Genomic DNA, 18165 nt, shown 5'->3' with positions numbered 1-18165 from the left:
GTAGAGGAAACACCTAATAAAGGTGATATAAGACACCCATGACACACCTGCCACTTCAAACACAGAGACTACACATACTTACAGACACACACATAATATCTAACCACTTCCAGATGGAGGGGCTGTCAAACTCCTTGCCATAAGCACAAAAGGGTACAAAAATTGCTGTGCTTTTATAACTCTTACACTATGTGTTCATTTTGGCGTGTGTTTGTGTGTTTGTGTGTGTCTGTGTGTGTGTGTTAACCAACAGTACCATTTGCTTCTCCAACTGGAACCAAATGCAACGATGTCTCATTAAATCAACCACACTCTAATAAACCTGCCTCCTTCCTTCCTCCAGTCCTTTCTTTCCTACTTCCTTACATCCTTCCTTCCAAAAAAGCACTGAGTTGATCTAAAGTTGCTTAGAACTTATGACATGATGCCATTTGCATAATAAGCTTTCTTGCTTGAAATAATCTTTTGTTTATTTCAATCAAATTCAGTTTGATATATTATTGTTAATTTCCTCTGTCATCATTTTTCTTTTGTATTTAAAGATGATTGTTAGCAGCTCATGTGTCCTGCTGCCTGTCAGATTTTTAAATCCAATAAACTTTGCCAGGATCAGCTCCGAAACCAGTTTATGACTTTTATCATCGTAACTTATGACTTCCTTCCTTTCAATTTGAAAAAGGAGTTAATCGCTCTCTAAAAAAATCAAATGTTTAGTTGAGCAGAAACACGGAGAGACAGACCACTGTTCACACTCACAGTCACAATGTGAACAATCTAAAATCACCAGCTAATCTAACCCTTTGAACTGCATGTCTGTGGACTGTGGAGATCCCATTTTTCTATGTTAAAATTTATTGACTCTTCTTATTAAAGATGTGTTACATTCAGTCACGTATTTCATGTTTATATTTATGCAATAATGCTTTAGTTTAGGATCATTTTCAAAATAAATAGATTTCATAATGGACATTTTCCTAATATTAATAACATACTGATATGTTTTCATTTTTAAACCCAATGTTAAACCCGAGTGCTACATTTCCTTGACTGTAGGTAGTTGACTATAGGTTTAAACACATATATGTGGATGAGAAATGTCCTTCCAGCTTCGGGCGTCTGTGTCAGTGCCCAGATAGTAAATCACTATGTTTTTCCCCTCCTCCTTCTCCTCCTACCTCTCTATATTCCTACTTCCCTGGCATCCTTCACTGAAGTCTTTATTAAGAGCTCTAATGAACAACAAAAATCTTTTCCCTCAACTTCCCTCTGATGTAGACTTCAATACAGAGAAACTTGTTTGGTTCCTAACTCATTAAAATGCTTACTTTTAATAGTTTACTTTCTTTTAAGGCAAAATATGACTTGCCTTAAGGCAGGAAACTGCAGTGTCAGCACAACACAACATGGCACCAAACTGTCAAGCTATCCCATTTACTGCACACTTAGTAGCCCTAGAGGAACGCTCTGCTCCTCCCATCATAACACACCATTTGAGGACTGCTGTTAATGAAAAGCATTGTAAATATTTTGCATCCTAGTTTTCAAACCTAATAAAATCTTGTTTTAAACTAAACAAAATGTAAACCCAACTGAACTCTGAATGCAGGATTTGGATCGTGAGCCTTCAGAATCATTTGGAGCCTAAAATCAAACTTGGGAAGATGGAGAGAGCCATCCCTCTGTCATAGTGGAGGCAGTTTATTGAATAAAGAGTTTCTGAGCACCATGAGCCAACTCAGGCACATTTATGGAGAGGTTCTGATGAGATTTTTGGCAGCAATGCACAGTCAGAGTCCAAGTTTCTGGAAACAAGGATAAGACTCTAAAGGTGGACATCAAAACTTTATAGGGAATAACCAGCAGCTTGGAAGACGTGCACAGGTCAGGTAATCCCTGAAGAATGGAAACGTGAGAGGAATTAAAGGGAAGGTGAGGCAGGACTGGGCATGAAAGTGTCAAGACCATGAATGCTCTAAACTCTAGCTCTTTGGGTATGTTTGAACCATGCTGATGGACGTAGCCAAACTGACAACACCCATTTAAAACCAGCCAGGCAACAGAGACGCCCCCAAGTGTCCATTTGAAGAACGAAAGTGGAAACAAAGGAGACAGAAAAAACACTGGATGTAGTCGTGCCTTTTGAAGCGCTCATTTTGACAAAAATGAGTTTGCCATTAAATCACCATATTGCAATGAAAATTAAAATAGCCATGTTAAAACAAGCAGATATTAACAATGTTAAAAAGCTACCTGTGGGTCCTTCCCTGTCTGAATGCAGTCTTCTCTGTTGCCAGGTAATGGAGGCCAGAAGATCTATGAGAAAACGGGGACACAGAAAAATTAGTTTGATGATTAATGACCTCATAACTATCAAATACTGTAATGCAAAGAACCGCCTTACTCAGCCATACTGCCAAATGTCATTTTTTCTTGGAGCGACTTTGGTGGGATAGAACAGAAATATCAGTCTTTGAGTCGTTAAATGCAAATTATCTTCCTCAAAAATTCAACTTTTGTAGCAGTTAGAAGCAAATTGAGGAGAACAGCTCATCCACAAATGATGAAACAAGGCTTTCCAGTGGGCAGCCAAAGATGTTAGGCGTTAACTTTTGGCTTGTAAAGCTGAAACCCTGTGTGTGACAAGGCAAAAATGTACTTTCCACTCCAACACCAGAAGCCAGAGCCACACACTGAATCATAACTATCACAAGAAATAAATTAAAAACATCAAAAACTGAGCTATATAAAGTTTTTCTTTCAAGCCACGCAGATGATTTGGTTTGAATTTTCCCCAAGTTTTTGATATGACAGTGAAAGAAGGTCCTTTTGAGGCCCTCACAGTAAAGCAAACGCATTTATAATGATCAACAGCAACGTCTTCTCAGTGACGATGCAAGGCCAAAGGCTTGTGGAAAGAAATGCTTCTGCTGAATGATGTAATGCTCTGTGTGTCATTGTCCCTCTCCTCTACTTCCACAGCGCTGAACAATCTTTAGACCACAATGTAAGTCTTTTGGTTGAAATTTTCCATTCGCTTGGTCCGAAGAGCAAATCTTGCATGTACTGTACATAGGCTACACTAACATACTACACAGATGTCTGAAAGATTTCAAGACTTTCTTTTTCTGTGCCAAGACAGGAAATTAGATTTCTGGCTATAGATAAGCAGGGAGAAAAGTGTTCAGCCACCTTAAGAGTGTCATTTCAACACCATCTGGAGCTATAATAAAACACAAGTTCTCACAGCATAGATTAGGAAACTCCCGGAATCTTCCTCTCAGTCTGCAAATTGGATAATCCGATGAGGTGAATCTCGGATAAGCATGAGGTCAAATTTGGACTTTAAACAATGGGGCTAGTTTTCACACTGCCACTGAAGAGAAAAGCCCAAGTCGGTTTGAGCTGAGCTTCAGTGGCGCGTGTAAAGTCATAGTGTTTGTGTACTACCACGAGTTTCTCTGAGACAATAAGTCTTTGTCTGATCTAACAGGAAACTGCCTTAGCGGGATGATAGCAACCAGAGGGGAAAACAAATGGTCCCGACTTGCTTCACCATGTCTGATTGCGCTCAGCGCGTGGATGAACAGCATGTGCACATGCACTGAGTGCCACTGCGAAAGTCACTGTTATCAAAGAGCATTATGTTGATGGATGTTTAACATAATGAAAAACTAAATTGATGCACATTGTTTAGCACTGGGATCCATAAAGAAAGCCTTTTGGTCTCCTAGATGAAGGTTTAGCGCTTTGTAAACTAGCCGTCCATCCCAACTACCTCCTGGAGCTGTTCCGAAATAGTGTGCTTCGTTTAGTTTAAACAAATCCAGCCAGTGTGTACACTGCAGCTGAACCTAGATGGAAACTGTTTAGTTGAGCAGAAACATGAATTCTCACCACAGCCGTGTGAGTGGTGACACGCTTCATCCAATTCTTTTCCAGCTTCCTAATCAAAAATGTATTGGAGACAAATCTTAGTATAAAATGGACACTATTGCTGATTCATTTGTCATTTACAACTCCACAAGCTGGCTTGCAATGGTAGAAATCAACTGGAAACAATGTATTCTGTGGATCAGGCTAAAGTTTGGCTTGATTATGGTCTGTTTCAACATTTTTTAATATATACACAGTCAAGAGGGTCTTAAAGTGCTCCTTAATTTTGAGACCATAAATGCCAGATGTATGCATTTTATTGTTTTATTCATCAAACACAACACTTTTTATGTGCTGTATGTAGCTTTTTTTTGCATTTATGCACAAAATAATCTGACATCTCTGCATAGCAACACAGAGCCAAGGCAAGATGTAAATGGAAACTTGATTTAAATACTAAAAGAAAACATTACGAGTCCTTTAAAACCTGCTCAGTATTTAAATCTTCTCTCTAAAAAGATTTAAATACTGATTTAAATGTCAACACAACCACTACTTTTATCAACACATCACGTTTTACGCTGTGCTCTTTTCGGGCCAAAGAGATCACTCTTACGCTAAATAAGCTGGGTTAGATGCCATCTCCACAATCTCCAAGGAAACACACAATATACACTGTAGTGTGTAACCAAAAACTCTGCAAAGTAAACCAGTTGTCTAAACTTGCTGAAAAACAATGTTTTTGACAGCCAGCCACATTTTCAAGCCAGAAAAGCAAGAGTGAAGATTTCATATACATTTTTCAAAGACGGGATATCAAATACCAATCAAACGTGTTTATCTTTTCGCATGGAGCAAGTGGAATATTTATTCGATCACGTGAAACATTTAGATGTACTAAATCATTATTTGTTTTAGTTTTCCCTTGGTAATTATCATTACGGAAATTTTTCCACTTTCCTGATGTGATTCAAACCGTAGTGGAGCCAGTTCTGGGCTGACACATGCAACATGGACCGAGTTAATGCCATCTGATTTTTATTCGACTAAAGCCTTGAGTTTAGAATTAAATCACCCCGCATTACTGCACTGCTGGTCAGATTTATAGAGGGCACCAAACTGGGATTATATAACAGATATATACTGTAGACTTTTATGGGCAAAGATTAAGTTGAAAAGCTACAATATGCAGTACTATGAAAAAGTCTTCCTTGTAATTTCTTTAGGTAGTCTTCATGAATAGTTTCAAAGCTCTTCTTTGGATGTTTCTGCTTTTTGTTCTGTTCTTTGTCAAGATGATCCCACACTGCTTCAACACTGTTGAGGTCCGGGCTCTGGGGAGGCCCTTAACTGGTAGTGTTCCACTGTGTGTTTTTCTATCCAGGTATGCTTTTACTGCATTGGCAATGTGTTTCCCAATGGTTTTGCATGGTGGATCAAACTCTGATGCCACTTTTCTGTTTTCATATTTCCATCAATTTTGATAAGATCTCCAAAATCACTGAAATGGAGCCCCAAACCATGCCAGAGCCTTCACAGTGTTTTACAGATGGTTATAGACACTTACTGTTGTACCTCTTTCCTGACCTCCGACTGAGGATGACTTGAACGAAAACGTTCAAATTTGGATTCATCGCTCTATAAGACCTGCTGGCACTGATTTTCAATCTGCCTGTTGTGTAGTTTGGCATACCTCAGCCTTTTCTCCCAGTTTCCCTTCCTTAAGAATGACTTCTTGACAGCCACCCTTCCACTGAGACCATGTCTGATGAAGCTTAAGTAAACAGTAGATGGACCACCAGATGGGCCAGACATAGCTCCCATATTCTGTTTCAGGTCCTTGGAGGTATTTTTTTCCCTTTTTGTTAAGGGCGTGACTTTCATACCGTTCATCTGCTGTAGATGTTTTTTGGGCCTGCAACTTCTTCTTTGGTCCTCCACTTGTCCAGGATACTTTAGATTTAAGAAAAGACTGTACACTGTGCTGAAAGACGGCAAGTTTCAGTTAATAGCTCTCTTTGAATCTCGTTGTTGGAGCAGTTGACTGAGTTCTTCTCACATTTAAGTAAAATTTGTAAGATCACTATTCAGACCAAACTTTTAATTGTAACTTTTGGATTTTTTCACCATATTTGGGAAGATCTTTGCACACTCATGCATGCTGAGGGAAACATTTGGCAGGTTAAATGAGAAAGGGGTGCATATTAAACTGACTAGCTAAACTAAGAAGGATGTGATTTTACAGCATGATGTAAAATCATGTTGTAAAAAGGGATAAGCTGTGGGACATGCTGTGCTTCTGGAGTTAAGCATACTTTCTCTTAGCGATGCTCCCTCATGTGAGGACAAACTAAAGTTGAAGTTAAACAAAATTTCTTTCTTCGAGTGCTGGTTTATGGATGATTTGGCAGATGTCCTTAATCTTGTAAAAATTTCTTTTACTGAACTCACAATGGCGGCTCCTTTAGAAACATGGTTGTTAAACCTCACACCGCTCACAGCGCACTTTGTCGGCAAACACCGTGTGTGATCACGAGCCAAGACAGAGAGCTGTGAGAGAATGCGAGAGAGGGATGGAAAATTAAGAGGTAGGTACGGTGAGCGACATCTGGCTTCCTGCGTACTTAAATTCCCCATTCACCCATTCACTTCATGTCATCAGTCTCTCTGACCCATGTACACGCACCGCTGTTCTTAGCTAAGTGCTGTAGCACACCTGGGACTTTGGTTTAAAAGGGTTGTTTTTGTTCACTATGTACTAGAAACCAGTTTAATGGAACACAGAGTAAACTGGACATCCTAGTGGAAATTTAAATATTGATGCAAATTTGCAGTACATTCTTGCTCCAAAGTAACACAGTTAGATGAAATTATATCCTGTTTGAACCTAAACTCACTCATTTCCCCGATGACAAATTCTTCTAATAAAAACTGTCTGAAACCTTATAGGATGCAGCTGAAAGGTATAATAACTCTGCAAGTTCACAAATCACAGCAAAACCCCATATGGATTTACTGTTCCAGAGCATAAATACTAATAAAACCTAGATTACACTCTAGTATGAAATGCATTTATTTTTGTCAATAATTTTTAACATATTCAGTCTTTTTGACTTAAACTAATCAGTGATTGTTCTCAACTTAATCTAGACTGTGAATTAGATACTTTCTTTTAATATAAAAAAGATAAATTTTCAATTTTAATTATGATAAAGGCAATAGAACATCTCTTCTTTTTGTTTTGGTCAGACTCTCAGTCTGTGATAAATCTGCAGTGAGGTTCCTGGTTTATAATTTACCTTTCAATTCTCTTTGCTGTTACAGTGTTTAACAAACCTTAATGACAAACCGGTGCTGAAATTAAAAGCAAAGCAGACAGAAATACGATGTTTGATTCATGGGTAGCTGCATTATTACAGGTGTTCCTTTACTGGGAAGGGTAGAAATGAAGTGTAGTTTAGAGGATACCTGTTTATAACACAAGAAGTGCAAAAGGTAATGTAAAAGTAAAGAAAACAGCGAAAACCCCAATAATCATATGACTCCCTATAAGCACTTTAGCAACAGTGGGAAGAAAGAACTCCCTTTTAACAGGAAGAAAACTCCAGTGGAATCAGGCTCACTGAGTTGAGGGTGATGGGAGGAAGACTTTTCAGTTTGATGCAATATCAGTAATATTAAATGAAATGTCTGTTGCCATATTTGTAGCTGATTTGTAACAGAACACTTAAACAGATGTTCTACAAGGAAGGAATTCTGATAAAATGTTAAATCCTCCATCTGTCTCTTCAAGTCATAAATCATCTTTCTACAGGGTGAAACCACTTGAAGCACAGTGTCCACAACCTAAATCAAAATAAAATGACAAATGTAGACTGTGCAGTAAAAAAAAACTTTTACTGTGCATCAATCATCGAAGCAGAGCTCTGCATACTCAGAAAAAATATATGAAACACATCATTTTTACCTCTTTCGATTCACTGCTAACAGGTCCCAGCGTGAGAGAGTACAGGACGTCTTTCCCGCCCAGGAATAAACGGTCACGGTATTCATCCAGGAAGACGGCGGTAACAGAGAGGTGGCCATGGTGACCGCTGAAGATGGATGACCTGTTGGTGGACAGCAGGTCTGCAAAGAGAGCAAGGCATTAGTGACAGCAGAAAACGTGGAGGAGTGCAGACTAAAAAATAGAATAAAGGCTGTAATATTTTTGGGTGTGCTATTGTCACGGCCCTGCTATTGTGCATTCTGAAAAAATGCACTTTTTGCATTATATTTGCTGTATTTTCTATGGGATTCAAAACTTTAGTGTCAATTCATTTCACTGAAATCAAATTACTTCACTGAAGTAGTTCTTGTAGTTAAAACACGGCACTAAAACAATAAGAGGAAATGTTAAATATTAACATGATGCAGTACTGCAGAAATTCATGATACTAAAAGTAAAAGTACCATGGTAACGAATATGGAGCGATTTGGCAGCAGCTTCAAAGAGGTTCTTGCAATAACTCTGCAGGCTAGGTGCAGACTGAGGTGAACTCGAGTTCAGCTAGACACAGGGTGTCTTCTCTTCACACACACATACACTGCATATTGATGCACGTATACACCACAAAAACCAAACACAAAACCCAACTGCCTGGAAGTCTCTGACAACTTTGACATCTTCTGTTCTCTCACCCAAACACGTCTTATTTTTTCCCACTTTTTCTTTGTTTCTGTTCATCTTTATCGCCCGCCACCTTACTTTCTTTCTGTCTAGGTATGAAAATGAGGAGAGAAATGTGTGTGTGTGTGTGTGTGTGTGTGTGTGTGTGTGTGTGTGTGTGTGTGTGTGTGTGTGTGTGTGTGTGTGTGTGTGTGTGTGTGAACACGTTGCTGGTATGTCAGACTCTCAGCGGAGGAGTCAGCTCGGGCTGAATTGACTTTTCGTTTGTCTCTCATCACTCATCTGTCACATCGGTTATTTCTCTCCTCATTTTCACTCAGCACAATACACACTGACTAGCATGCACAAACACAGAGAGTGAGAGGGGGAGCCCGAGTCACTCGCCACTCAGCGTGAGTACTGACTGAGTGAGGCAGGAGGGTCCTATGTACCGGTGATACCTTGTCCATCACTGGGGCCATGTACACACAATGGAGCTGTTTTTATAAGAAATCAGCATTTTTCCACATACATAAGCATGAACACTTTTCAGCAGTGCTGCAAGTATGCTTTACTTTCTCAGGTATTATTTCATCACTTATCCACCATTTATTTGTTTTAGCTCACACTCTCATAAAGGCCTTCCAAAGAGGTTTCCACTGATATTGACATTCATTTCATCCTGTGTCTTTGCTGAACAGCCAAAAGTTTGGCTGATTAATGAGAAAATTGCCAAGCAATAGCAATATAAGGTAGGGAGAGAGGAAGTTAGACAAAGTTAGAGAAAGAAAGAAATAATTGGTAAGAGAAGGAATGCAGACATTGAAGAGTTCAGCAACTGGTAAGAGTCTGAAAATAATTAGAAGGCAGACAGACAAAGAGAGCAGTACGACTGATTGATTTCTTGAAACTGGCAGGGCTGAAAAAAATATGCTGGAGAGACAGAAGGAAAGATAACCGACAGTAGCTGAAGCTCAGCAGTCTCTTCCACCCTCTGCAACTTTTACATCTGCCACACAGAGATCCTCTGCACTGTTGCTTTGCTTATTTTCACAAACCAAGCATTTCCAGGGACAGCTTCAACTCAGAGATGATGCTATTAGGCTTCTTAACAAGCATAACCCCAGAGCCACGTGGCTGCTGCACTTGAACTGAACTTTATAATTAAAGAATTTATGTAAGGCTTTATGTTATAAAATTGTGTATTTTCTAATCAGGGGCAGAATTAATTTATAGCCTGGCTGCTGACAACATTAACGTCTCTTATAGACAGAGAATAGCATTTATCAGTCTTGTGTTGCCTCAAAAGTCCGACATGTTTTGCGTCATTAACTCCAAACTCTTCTTTTTTCTTCTTTCTCAATATGAAGTGCGTGCAGTTCTGAGCCATTTGTTTTCCACAGCACAATCGGATTCATTCTGTTTCCACCTACATGCGCACAAACCCACTCAGACTGGAAGCAGCCTTTCTCCCTCCCGTTGTTTCTCATAAATTACTCGATTGTATACACAAATCTTCCTCAAACCAAAGCAAAAATGCAACGACATAAATACCAGAGCGCACATACACAGAGACACCAGCAAGCACACCCAAACAGAGAGGAAAGGTGAGCTGACAGCTTCCATCTGTAGCTTGTTATCACTCTAGCAGCTCATCACCTCAGTGTGGAAATCACGCCAGTGTCTCACCTCTCTCCAACCTCTCCCCCTCTCTCTTCCCTGCTCTCTATCCAGCTTCACCTCACCTCTTCTGCGTCTCCACCACACTCAGTCTCTTCTGTCTATCCATCTTTAACGTCCTTACTTGAAGTCATTTTTGAATAATAGAGTCTTAAGTTTCATCTCTTGTTTCTTTCTGTCTTCCTGTCCCTTTTGCTACTTGATCTTTATTCCTTGTCTCTCTTCTTTTTATCCATCTTTTTGCGCAGTCTATATATACATCCACAAATTCATGACAGCATCCATAGTGAAACATCTGTCTTCAATGTGCATTATTTCCCTAAAAGCAGTCAGCCAGTGCTGCACTGACAAACAGCAGATGTGCCAAAGCAAAGCGACACGCGAATGAGCATCTGGTTTCACTGTGTCAACCCTCACGCAGTCTCACCCGCTGCAAAGATGTGTTTGCAATAATTTATTATTGATTTGTTTACATTTCACTCTTCTGCACAATCGGTCTAAGGCATGCCCTGGTGTTTGTCAAATCTACACTTTAGACGTGTGGACTTTGCAATCTCATTCACTGCTCCTGTTTTGCATACTACTCTTTGATCCGGGAGCCTGTGCAGTGAAGGAAAGAGCATGAAAAGGAGGAGAAGTGAGGTAAAATTGAGGGCACCACCACTGCCTGAATAGATTTTAATTTGGTTCTTAACTAGGAGGTATCACATGTTCTGCTGAGAAAACTTATCTGCAACTGTTTTTTCCATCATGTTAAGCAGTATGGCCTCTCCGTGTGGAGTTTGCATTACCTGCGTGGGTGTCTCTCTGATGTCCAAAGGCATGCACGTTTGGCTATCTGGGGGCTCTAAATTACATGTAGAAGTGAAAGTTGTGTGTCCAGATTGGATCCTACTTCATGTCCAATACACTGCTGGAGAATGGATGGATGGACTATGACTAGACCACTAATAATGCTGCCAACTTGCAGACTCCCTCAGAGCAGTGGTCGGATTTTGCGGTCAGACTGAGGTTGAAAGGCTGAAACATAAAAAGTAACTGGACCTGGACAATCAAATGAAATGAATGAAACCAAGACGTTAAAAAAGTTGGGGAGATTAATGACACACTATTAAGCAATTTTTCTTTTAAGGTTAAAAAAAGACACTAAAATTCAGTAATTGTGGATTAGGAGTACATGCAGTATTGTGCAAAAGTCTTAAGATGTCACTTTCACATACTGCTCTTCTGCTATATTTGAACTTTTAGGTCTGGAACTTCTTCTTTTGTCCCCTTTGTTTAAGGAAACCACACTGAGATATGCCAAAAGAGCCATGAAATCTTTGGGAATCAGCTTGTTGGTGCAAAAATACTGTTTTACGCCTGTCCAACTCTGTTATCTTTGTCATGTTTCATCAATTTTAATGATGAAAAGGGAACAGAATTTGTGATAGTGATGTGGCAGGCTAGTAAAAGCAAAGGGTCTAAAGATACAATTTAAAATTTGTTCTTTGCTAACTTGTCTCTTATGTGCAGACACAACGGACAACACGGAGGGTACATCCCATGGGTTGTATGCTTTAATGATTCAAAAGTAAGTGCTAAGTGGCTTTACAAACCAGAAATGTTTCTCTGAAAATAGACAAGTTAATGATGAGACTGAAAATGAGTGAGCTGTGATCTTGAGCGGTGTCTTGAGACTTCTGTGCAGCACTGTATGTTGCTGTGTGGGTCACTGATGTCTGGTGCCACAAAGTTTGCTGAAAATTTTAAAATATTGCCAAACAAGTGAATAACAATGAAAAGAAGCTTGCATGTGCAGCAAATATGCCTTTTTTCAATGAGTACCTGTACAACTTATTATCACACACCATATTTAAAGAGTGTCTATGCAACGTCGCAATATTTAGGAGGGATTATTAACACAAAATCTCAATGGTAAACCTAAGAGTCAGTGTTTTATTGCCAGCAACACACACTTCTGTCTGCATTGTCCGCCAGTCTGCTGCTGTCCTTTTCATGGCTCCATTTAGTGATGAAGAATAAATGTAAGAAGCTGGTTTGAACTGAGAATTTTATTAATGGACTATCGGAAACAAAAGAAAAAGTGGGTTAGATAACAAAGTGAAGAAAAGCTTCTCTAATATACAAATTGGGCACAAGCAAAGTATAGGTACAAGCTATTTTACTGTATACTGAACACACATAGACATGCACATATATATAAGCACATGCATGCATGTCTGATAGTATCAGTGTTATTGTTGGCTCAGCAGGAGAAAAGAACACATCTGATGCCTATTAGACCCCCTGAGCTACAAAATGCGTGCTAGTAAGGCACACATGCATGCCATAATGAACCAATAAGGTCAAACTATCCTTGTTCAAACCACATCTGTGCACATCTGAGATGACAAAACTTACTGTCAGACGCTTTCTCTAAATATTGCTCTTTGATGTTTTATTTTCACGAGCTCTGATACCAAAAAACGCACACACCCACATCCACAAACAGAGACGTATTAGACTCATTACACTGCTGACAGACTTCCCAGGGTATCATTAGATCTTGGCTGTATATTATTGCAGAGTGCCAAATATCTCTGGAATCCGCTGCGTACACAAAAAGTCATCTCACAATGCTTCTCCTTCTCTCACCTCACCCACTCCTCCTGGGCTTCATCCTCCTCTCAAGGATATCAGATTCCCTCTCATCCTTTACATTTTTCCTCCTCATTTTTATGAGAGCTGGAAAATTCCTCAGAATTATGGACCTCTTTCTGACCTATGTCCTCGCTTTTTTTATTTCCTTCTTGACAGCATATGCAAAGAAAAAAAAATGCACAATGTAATTCTGCTACATTTACTGTTAACTACTTAAGTATTGCATTTGACGCTTCATCACAGACTTTACTTTTCTCTGGGTTGATTTGTTTACATTATGGCATGCTTGAATTAGGTATACTGTTCCACAGAGTTTCACCTTTCCTTTTTCTCTCACTTTTTCTTTCACTTTTCTATCACTTTCAGCTCAGATTGCCTCGCATTTATTGATAATCTGAACATTTCTTTCAAAAATTTGTCTGAAAAGACTTATGAAGCAACTTAAGGCAACTTTTGTTGTGATTCGGTACAATATAAATAAAACTGAACCGAGTTAAACTGCAAAATTACTCAAAGCATTCAGAAAAAAGAAGACTAAAACCAAAAGTCACTCTCTGGTGGTCATTAGAAGGAATATATCTCTTCGTTTGCCGCACTTTTTGTAGGTCAGTGATGTCCATCTATTATATACAGTCTATAACACTTCCTAAAATATAACCCATTTGTCTAAGGCTTATTAGCAAACTGACACAATAAACAGATTAAAATGGTAAACACAAGCTTCAAATCTTCATCTTCACATTGTTTGAAAGGATGCATGTTAGTCTGTTTGTGCTAACAACCAAACTAAATGTGAGTTTTACTCAGAGTAAAGAATAACTTTCAGACCTTTGCTGAAAGTTATTCTTTTTTTAGTGAGGTAATCAACCTCTTTTACAATCCATTCTACAGATTATCTGTTTCTATAAATGATTTATAAAAAAAAATGTATCCTCAAGAACAAAACTGAGCATAGCACTGAATTTCAGTTCACAAATACGGCAATCTGATATTAAGATTTTTTTTAATAACAGCTGTGATTGTAGCCTCTGTCACATACCTCACACAAAAAACACTTTTCTATACTCATGTATGTAAATTGTGTCCTGTAAGATAATTATTTGGGGGGGTTTCTACTCATTTTGCTGAAACTGGAGAAGAAATCTAATAAAATGTGTAATTTTTTCATGCAGCTTGCACATATCACCCATGTGCTATCTATCAATTTTGTTACGCAATTATTTTGAAAGTATTCATTTGCAGCTATTAATTCCCACATTACATATCCCCAGGATTTATCCTGCAGATAACTCATGGCAAAATAAATCCTGGGATTTCCTGCCAACCTGTTACTGCTCCTCACTGCAGATGTCATTCTACCCTCACAGCTCACATTTTAATGCAGCCGGTCCTTTATGACATGTGATAAAAACTGAGATGAATTTCAGAAAGGGAGCACAATCTTATGTGGGATTTTCAGTTTCTTTATTTTCTTACTTCCTGAATCTTCCTTCTGTCACAAAATTCTGACACACGCGTGCACGCACACACACACGTACACACACACACACACGCACGCACGCACGCACGCACACACACACTCACAAACGCACGCACGCACACACACACACACACACGCACACACACACGTACGCACATACACACACACGTACACACACACAAGTAGTCAAACCATCTTCTCCCTAAGTCGTCTCAGGATGCTTGTCAGTATTCCTGTTATTCGATCTTCCCTCTTGGTCCAATCAAAACACAGCGTAGGGTGTTACCTCATCACCCTCAATTCCCATCAGGTCACCCCCCCTCTTCCCTTATTTCATCATCTCTACCTCCTCTCTTTCTCTCCTTATCTTTCATCCTCTCTGACAGCCAGATGCTTTCTTTTTATCCAGCTTTCTATTTTGTCCTCTTTCATCTTTTCTTCCTACTCCCGTTTTTAATCCACTCTAACTCCATTAATCAATTTTACCACACACTTTACTCTTTATGTCTTTCATCCAAACTGATCCCTCATAAACTCCATATCTCCTGGCCTCAGCTTTCCTCCATTCTTTTCATCATCCTTGCTTCTAACCTCTCTTAATCTCACTCTTTCTCCCATTGTTTCAGAAATCCTTCTGTCTTTTCCTGTCAGGCTCTTATTTAATATCACTTCATCAGTCCTACATCACACTTAACTGTGTGAGAGAGAAAAAAACAATGCTGCATCTTTCTAGATTTTCTCCTCAGACTCAGCTTTTTAATTTACAGTTTTGCTCCCAGCCATTGCTCCCTCGATGCCTCCAAATCTGTATGAAATTCTGTGATGTCACTTGTTTTTGCAAAAACAATTCAACCAGATTACAGCTGGCCTCGCCCACGCTTTATCTAAATGCAACAAAATGAAGACAAATATGCATTTAATTCCTCATTCCTAAATCAAATCCACTGATTAAATGATTTTAGGACTACTGAAGTAGCTCTGCTGTAATCTGCTGCTGCGCTAATGAAGATGAACGATGTCGCTGCGCTGCAGATCATTTCTAAAACATACAAAATATTTCAAATTCAGTTTTGAAATGTAATAAAAAAAACAAAAACAACAAACTGATTGATTTGTTCTGTTGTAGCAAAACGAATCAGGATTCAATTAAAGACAGAACGCTTAAAATCGGACAGCTGGTTGCAATACACGTTTGGCTGTCACAGTAGCAAACACAAAGATGCATTCACGCATAGAGCCTTCCTCTGGTATAAGTTAACGGCCATGTTTGTATGTTTGCAGTTGCTGTTTAATAGATCCATCAGTCCACAGTGGAGTCCTTTGTGCTGTGTTCTTCTTGTCAGCAGCTCTTGTGGAACTAATTGACTGCTACAAGCTTGAGTTTGTTTGTTTCGGTGGCAGGGGTGAAGCATCTCCCTACGTGTGGCTTGTAATGCCCCTCGCCCAGCATTAGAGAGGGCTCTGACCTGCTTATCTGCCATTTCACTTTGGCTTGGAGCCAAAACACTAAATGGTAGCACACTACAATGACGTGAGTGGGCAAGAGGAACCCTCTCTGTCTCTTAAAGGGTTTTTGTGTCCTTTTTTGTTTGCTTCATTTCTGTTGGAAGACTCAGCTGTACCACATTTCTATCTGAAATGCTTACTACTCCCTTTATGTCTCCAGAGAAAGAATACATAAGCAATGATAAATTCATTTATTTGTCTCAGATCAAGAAAATGAGTGGCTGAATAATGTTTGTTCCTCAAGCTGGAACAGCAGGACTTTGTATGAAAAACACTAGCAAGGCATCTGTCATTTCAGCACCACAGCCCTGCATGCTCTTGGCAGATGATGACATGCTGGAGGAGGCCAAGTTCAACATTAGTCCAAGTGAGTACAAAGTTTTCAGTGTGATTTGTGTAAAGCTTTTAAAAACTTTGGGTGGACTAACAGTACAGATGATCGTGTAAAATATGTGGACTTTCATTTTAAACCTATATTTCTTTGTTGGCCATAACACAATTATTTATTTTTTTTTACGTAGGCTGACCATGGACTTCTTGTGATTACAGCATCTTGTTCACTGATTTCAGTTCAGGTTACAGGTTCCAAAAGAGTCTCGCTTGCTCATGCATGCGGCTTGGTGAAATCACCATTTTATTAAAGTGACGGTAACAAACCAACTGGAATGACTTTTACCAGCATAGTTTTATGTTCAAATCACATCACATCTCTGTGTGTGCCAATATCAGTCTCCACATCAATCTCATCCTCATATAATAGCAACTTGACAATCACAAGGTCCTAAATGGCATCATCATTTCATCATGTTGCCTTAAAAAAGACAAAAAACTAACACCTTTGATGATAAACTAGTTAAGAAAATGTTTAACGAGGTCATAAATCACATAAGATGTAGGGTCATTTTCTCATAGGTTTCTACACAGTCTATTTCTTGCAACCAGACGTGCTGCCCCCTGGTGGTCATTAGAAAGGTTGTAGAGTTAAGGCTGTGCCTGTCTGTGGCCTATAGTCAGTCCACCACTTTGGCAATGGAGATGAGAATTTGGCAAATTTATAATGGGTTCAACCCACATATACAACTCTGCTGCTAGAAACAAAAGTTGAATATCCCTTAAAAATGTGGCACCATTTAAGGGAAAAAATAAACAGCCTTTCCAACCGCATTAGATTTATTGCCAGAAAGCATCATTTTTAGCATTTTTTCAGGTTTAAGAGTCTCAACACACTGAAGCGATCATGGCTCACAGAGAGATCGTGGCTCACAGAGTGATCGTGGCTCAAGAGTTGGGAGTTCGCCTTGTAATCGGAAGGTTGCCGGTTCGAGCCCCGGCTCGGACAGTCTCGGTCGTTGTGTCCTCGGGCAAGACACTTCACCCCCTAGTGGTGGTGGTCAGAGGGCCCGGTGGCGCCACTGTCCGGCAGCCTCGCCTCTGTCAGTGCGCCCCAGGGTGGCTGTGGCTACAATGTAGCTTGCCATCACCAGCGTGTGAATGGGTGGATGACTGGATGTGTAAAGCGCTTTGGGGTCCTTAGGGACTAGAAAAGCGCTATACAAATACAGGCCATTTACCAAGAAGGGTGTAGTGTATTTTCAATGTCTTCTAACTTTCCTTTGACTACTTTTCCAAGCCTACCTTGAGAGCCTGGACTTGGATGTTTTATGACACTTTTTTGGTCATAGTTTTACCATTTTTCTTTTCACTTTAGTGTAGATAACATGATCTGCAGCTCCACTGATGCTGTCTTCAAGAAGCTGTCAATGATGCTAAGTGCTAATTTGGCAAACAAGCGTGAAAATGTAAGAGACTTCCTAAAAAGCTTTCAGAAAACTTCCTCCTTACTTCTAAGTCTGATTGTTATCAGGAAACAAGACCCAAACTAGATTCAGAGTAGAGAAGACCTATTGTGAAAACCATGGAGGGGGGCGGCTGTGTGTCTTTTGGGTGTGGCAGAGTGTGGAAAGACTAGATAAATAGTTTGTCAGGACTTGAGCCCCCCTCGCTCAAGACAACATAAACCCGGCACTGAGGACAGTGAGATTGGTTTTGGCTAGCCTCTTAGCACACATGCACACTCACACATACAGCCATTTACACACACACAACTCTTCTTAACGTGTTAGTCAAACAATTGTGGGCAGCCAGAAAGGTTTCACAAAAGACAGGGATACAGGATACTCCCACTATATGCACAAGACTCACCAGCGCATACACACACACCCTGTAACTCCTGTGTGTAAGTGGCATACTTAGTAATCTACATGACAGATAGTCAAAGCCACATTGTTGGGACTTGAACCCTCAACCTTTGCTTCTCAAAGGGACCAGTGTCTTT

General features: G+C 39.7%; 1 protein-coding gene across 2 annotated transcripts in view; it reads right to left on the bottom strand.

Moving 5' to 3' along the window:
* sema3bl (sema domain, immunoglobulin domain (Ig), short basic domain, secreted, (semaphorin) 3bl) overlaps window positions 1-18165 on the bottom strand; it is a 59081-nt gene that overhangs the window by 33225 nt on the left and 7691 nt on the right. For both annotated transcript variants that reach the window (XM_040047617.1, XM_040047616.1), the window contains exons 2-3: window positions 7841-8001; window positions 2251-2313 (exon numbers count right to left, since the gene is read on the bottom strand). In XM_040047617.1, the coding sequence (XP_039903551.1) occupies window positions 2251-2313; window positions 7841-8001 (224 nt within the window). The remainder of the gene's footprint in view (window positions 1-2250; window positions 2314-7840; window positions 8002-18165) is intronic.

The sequence above is a fragment of the Simochromis diagramma genome, unplaced genomic scaffold, assembly GCF_900408965.1.
Source record: "Simochromis diagramma unplaced genomic scaffold, fSimDia1.1 OVJJ01000387.1, whole genome shotgun sequence".
Taxonomy (NCBI): Eukaryota; Metazoa; Chordata; class Actinopteri; order Cichliformes; family Cichlidae; genus Simochromis; species Simochromis diagramma.
This window is presented reverse-complemented; position numbering and strand designations above follow the sequence as displayed.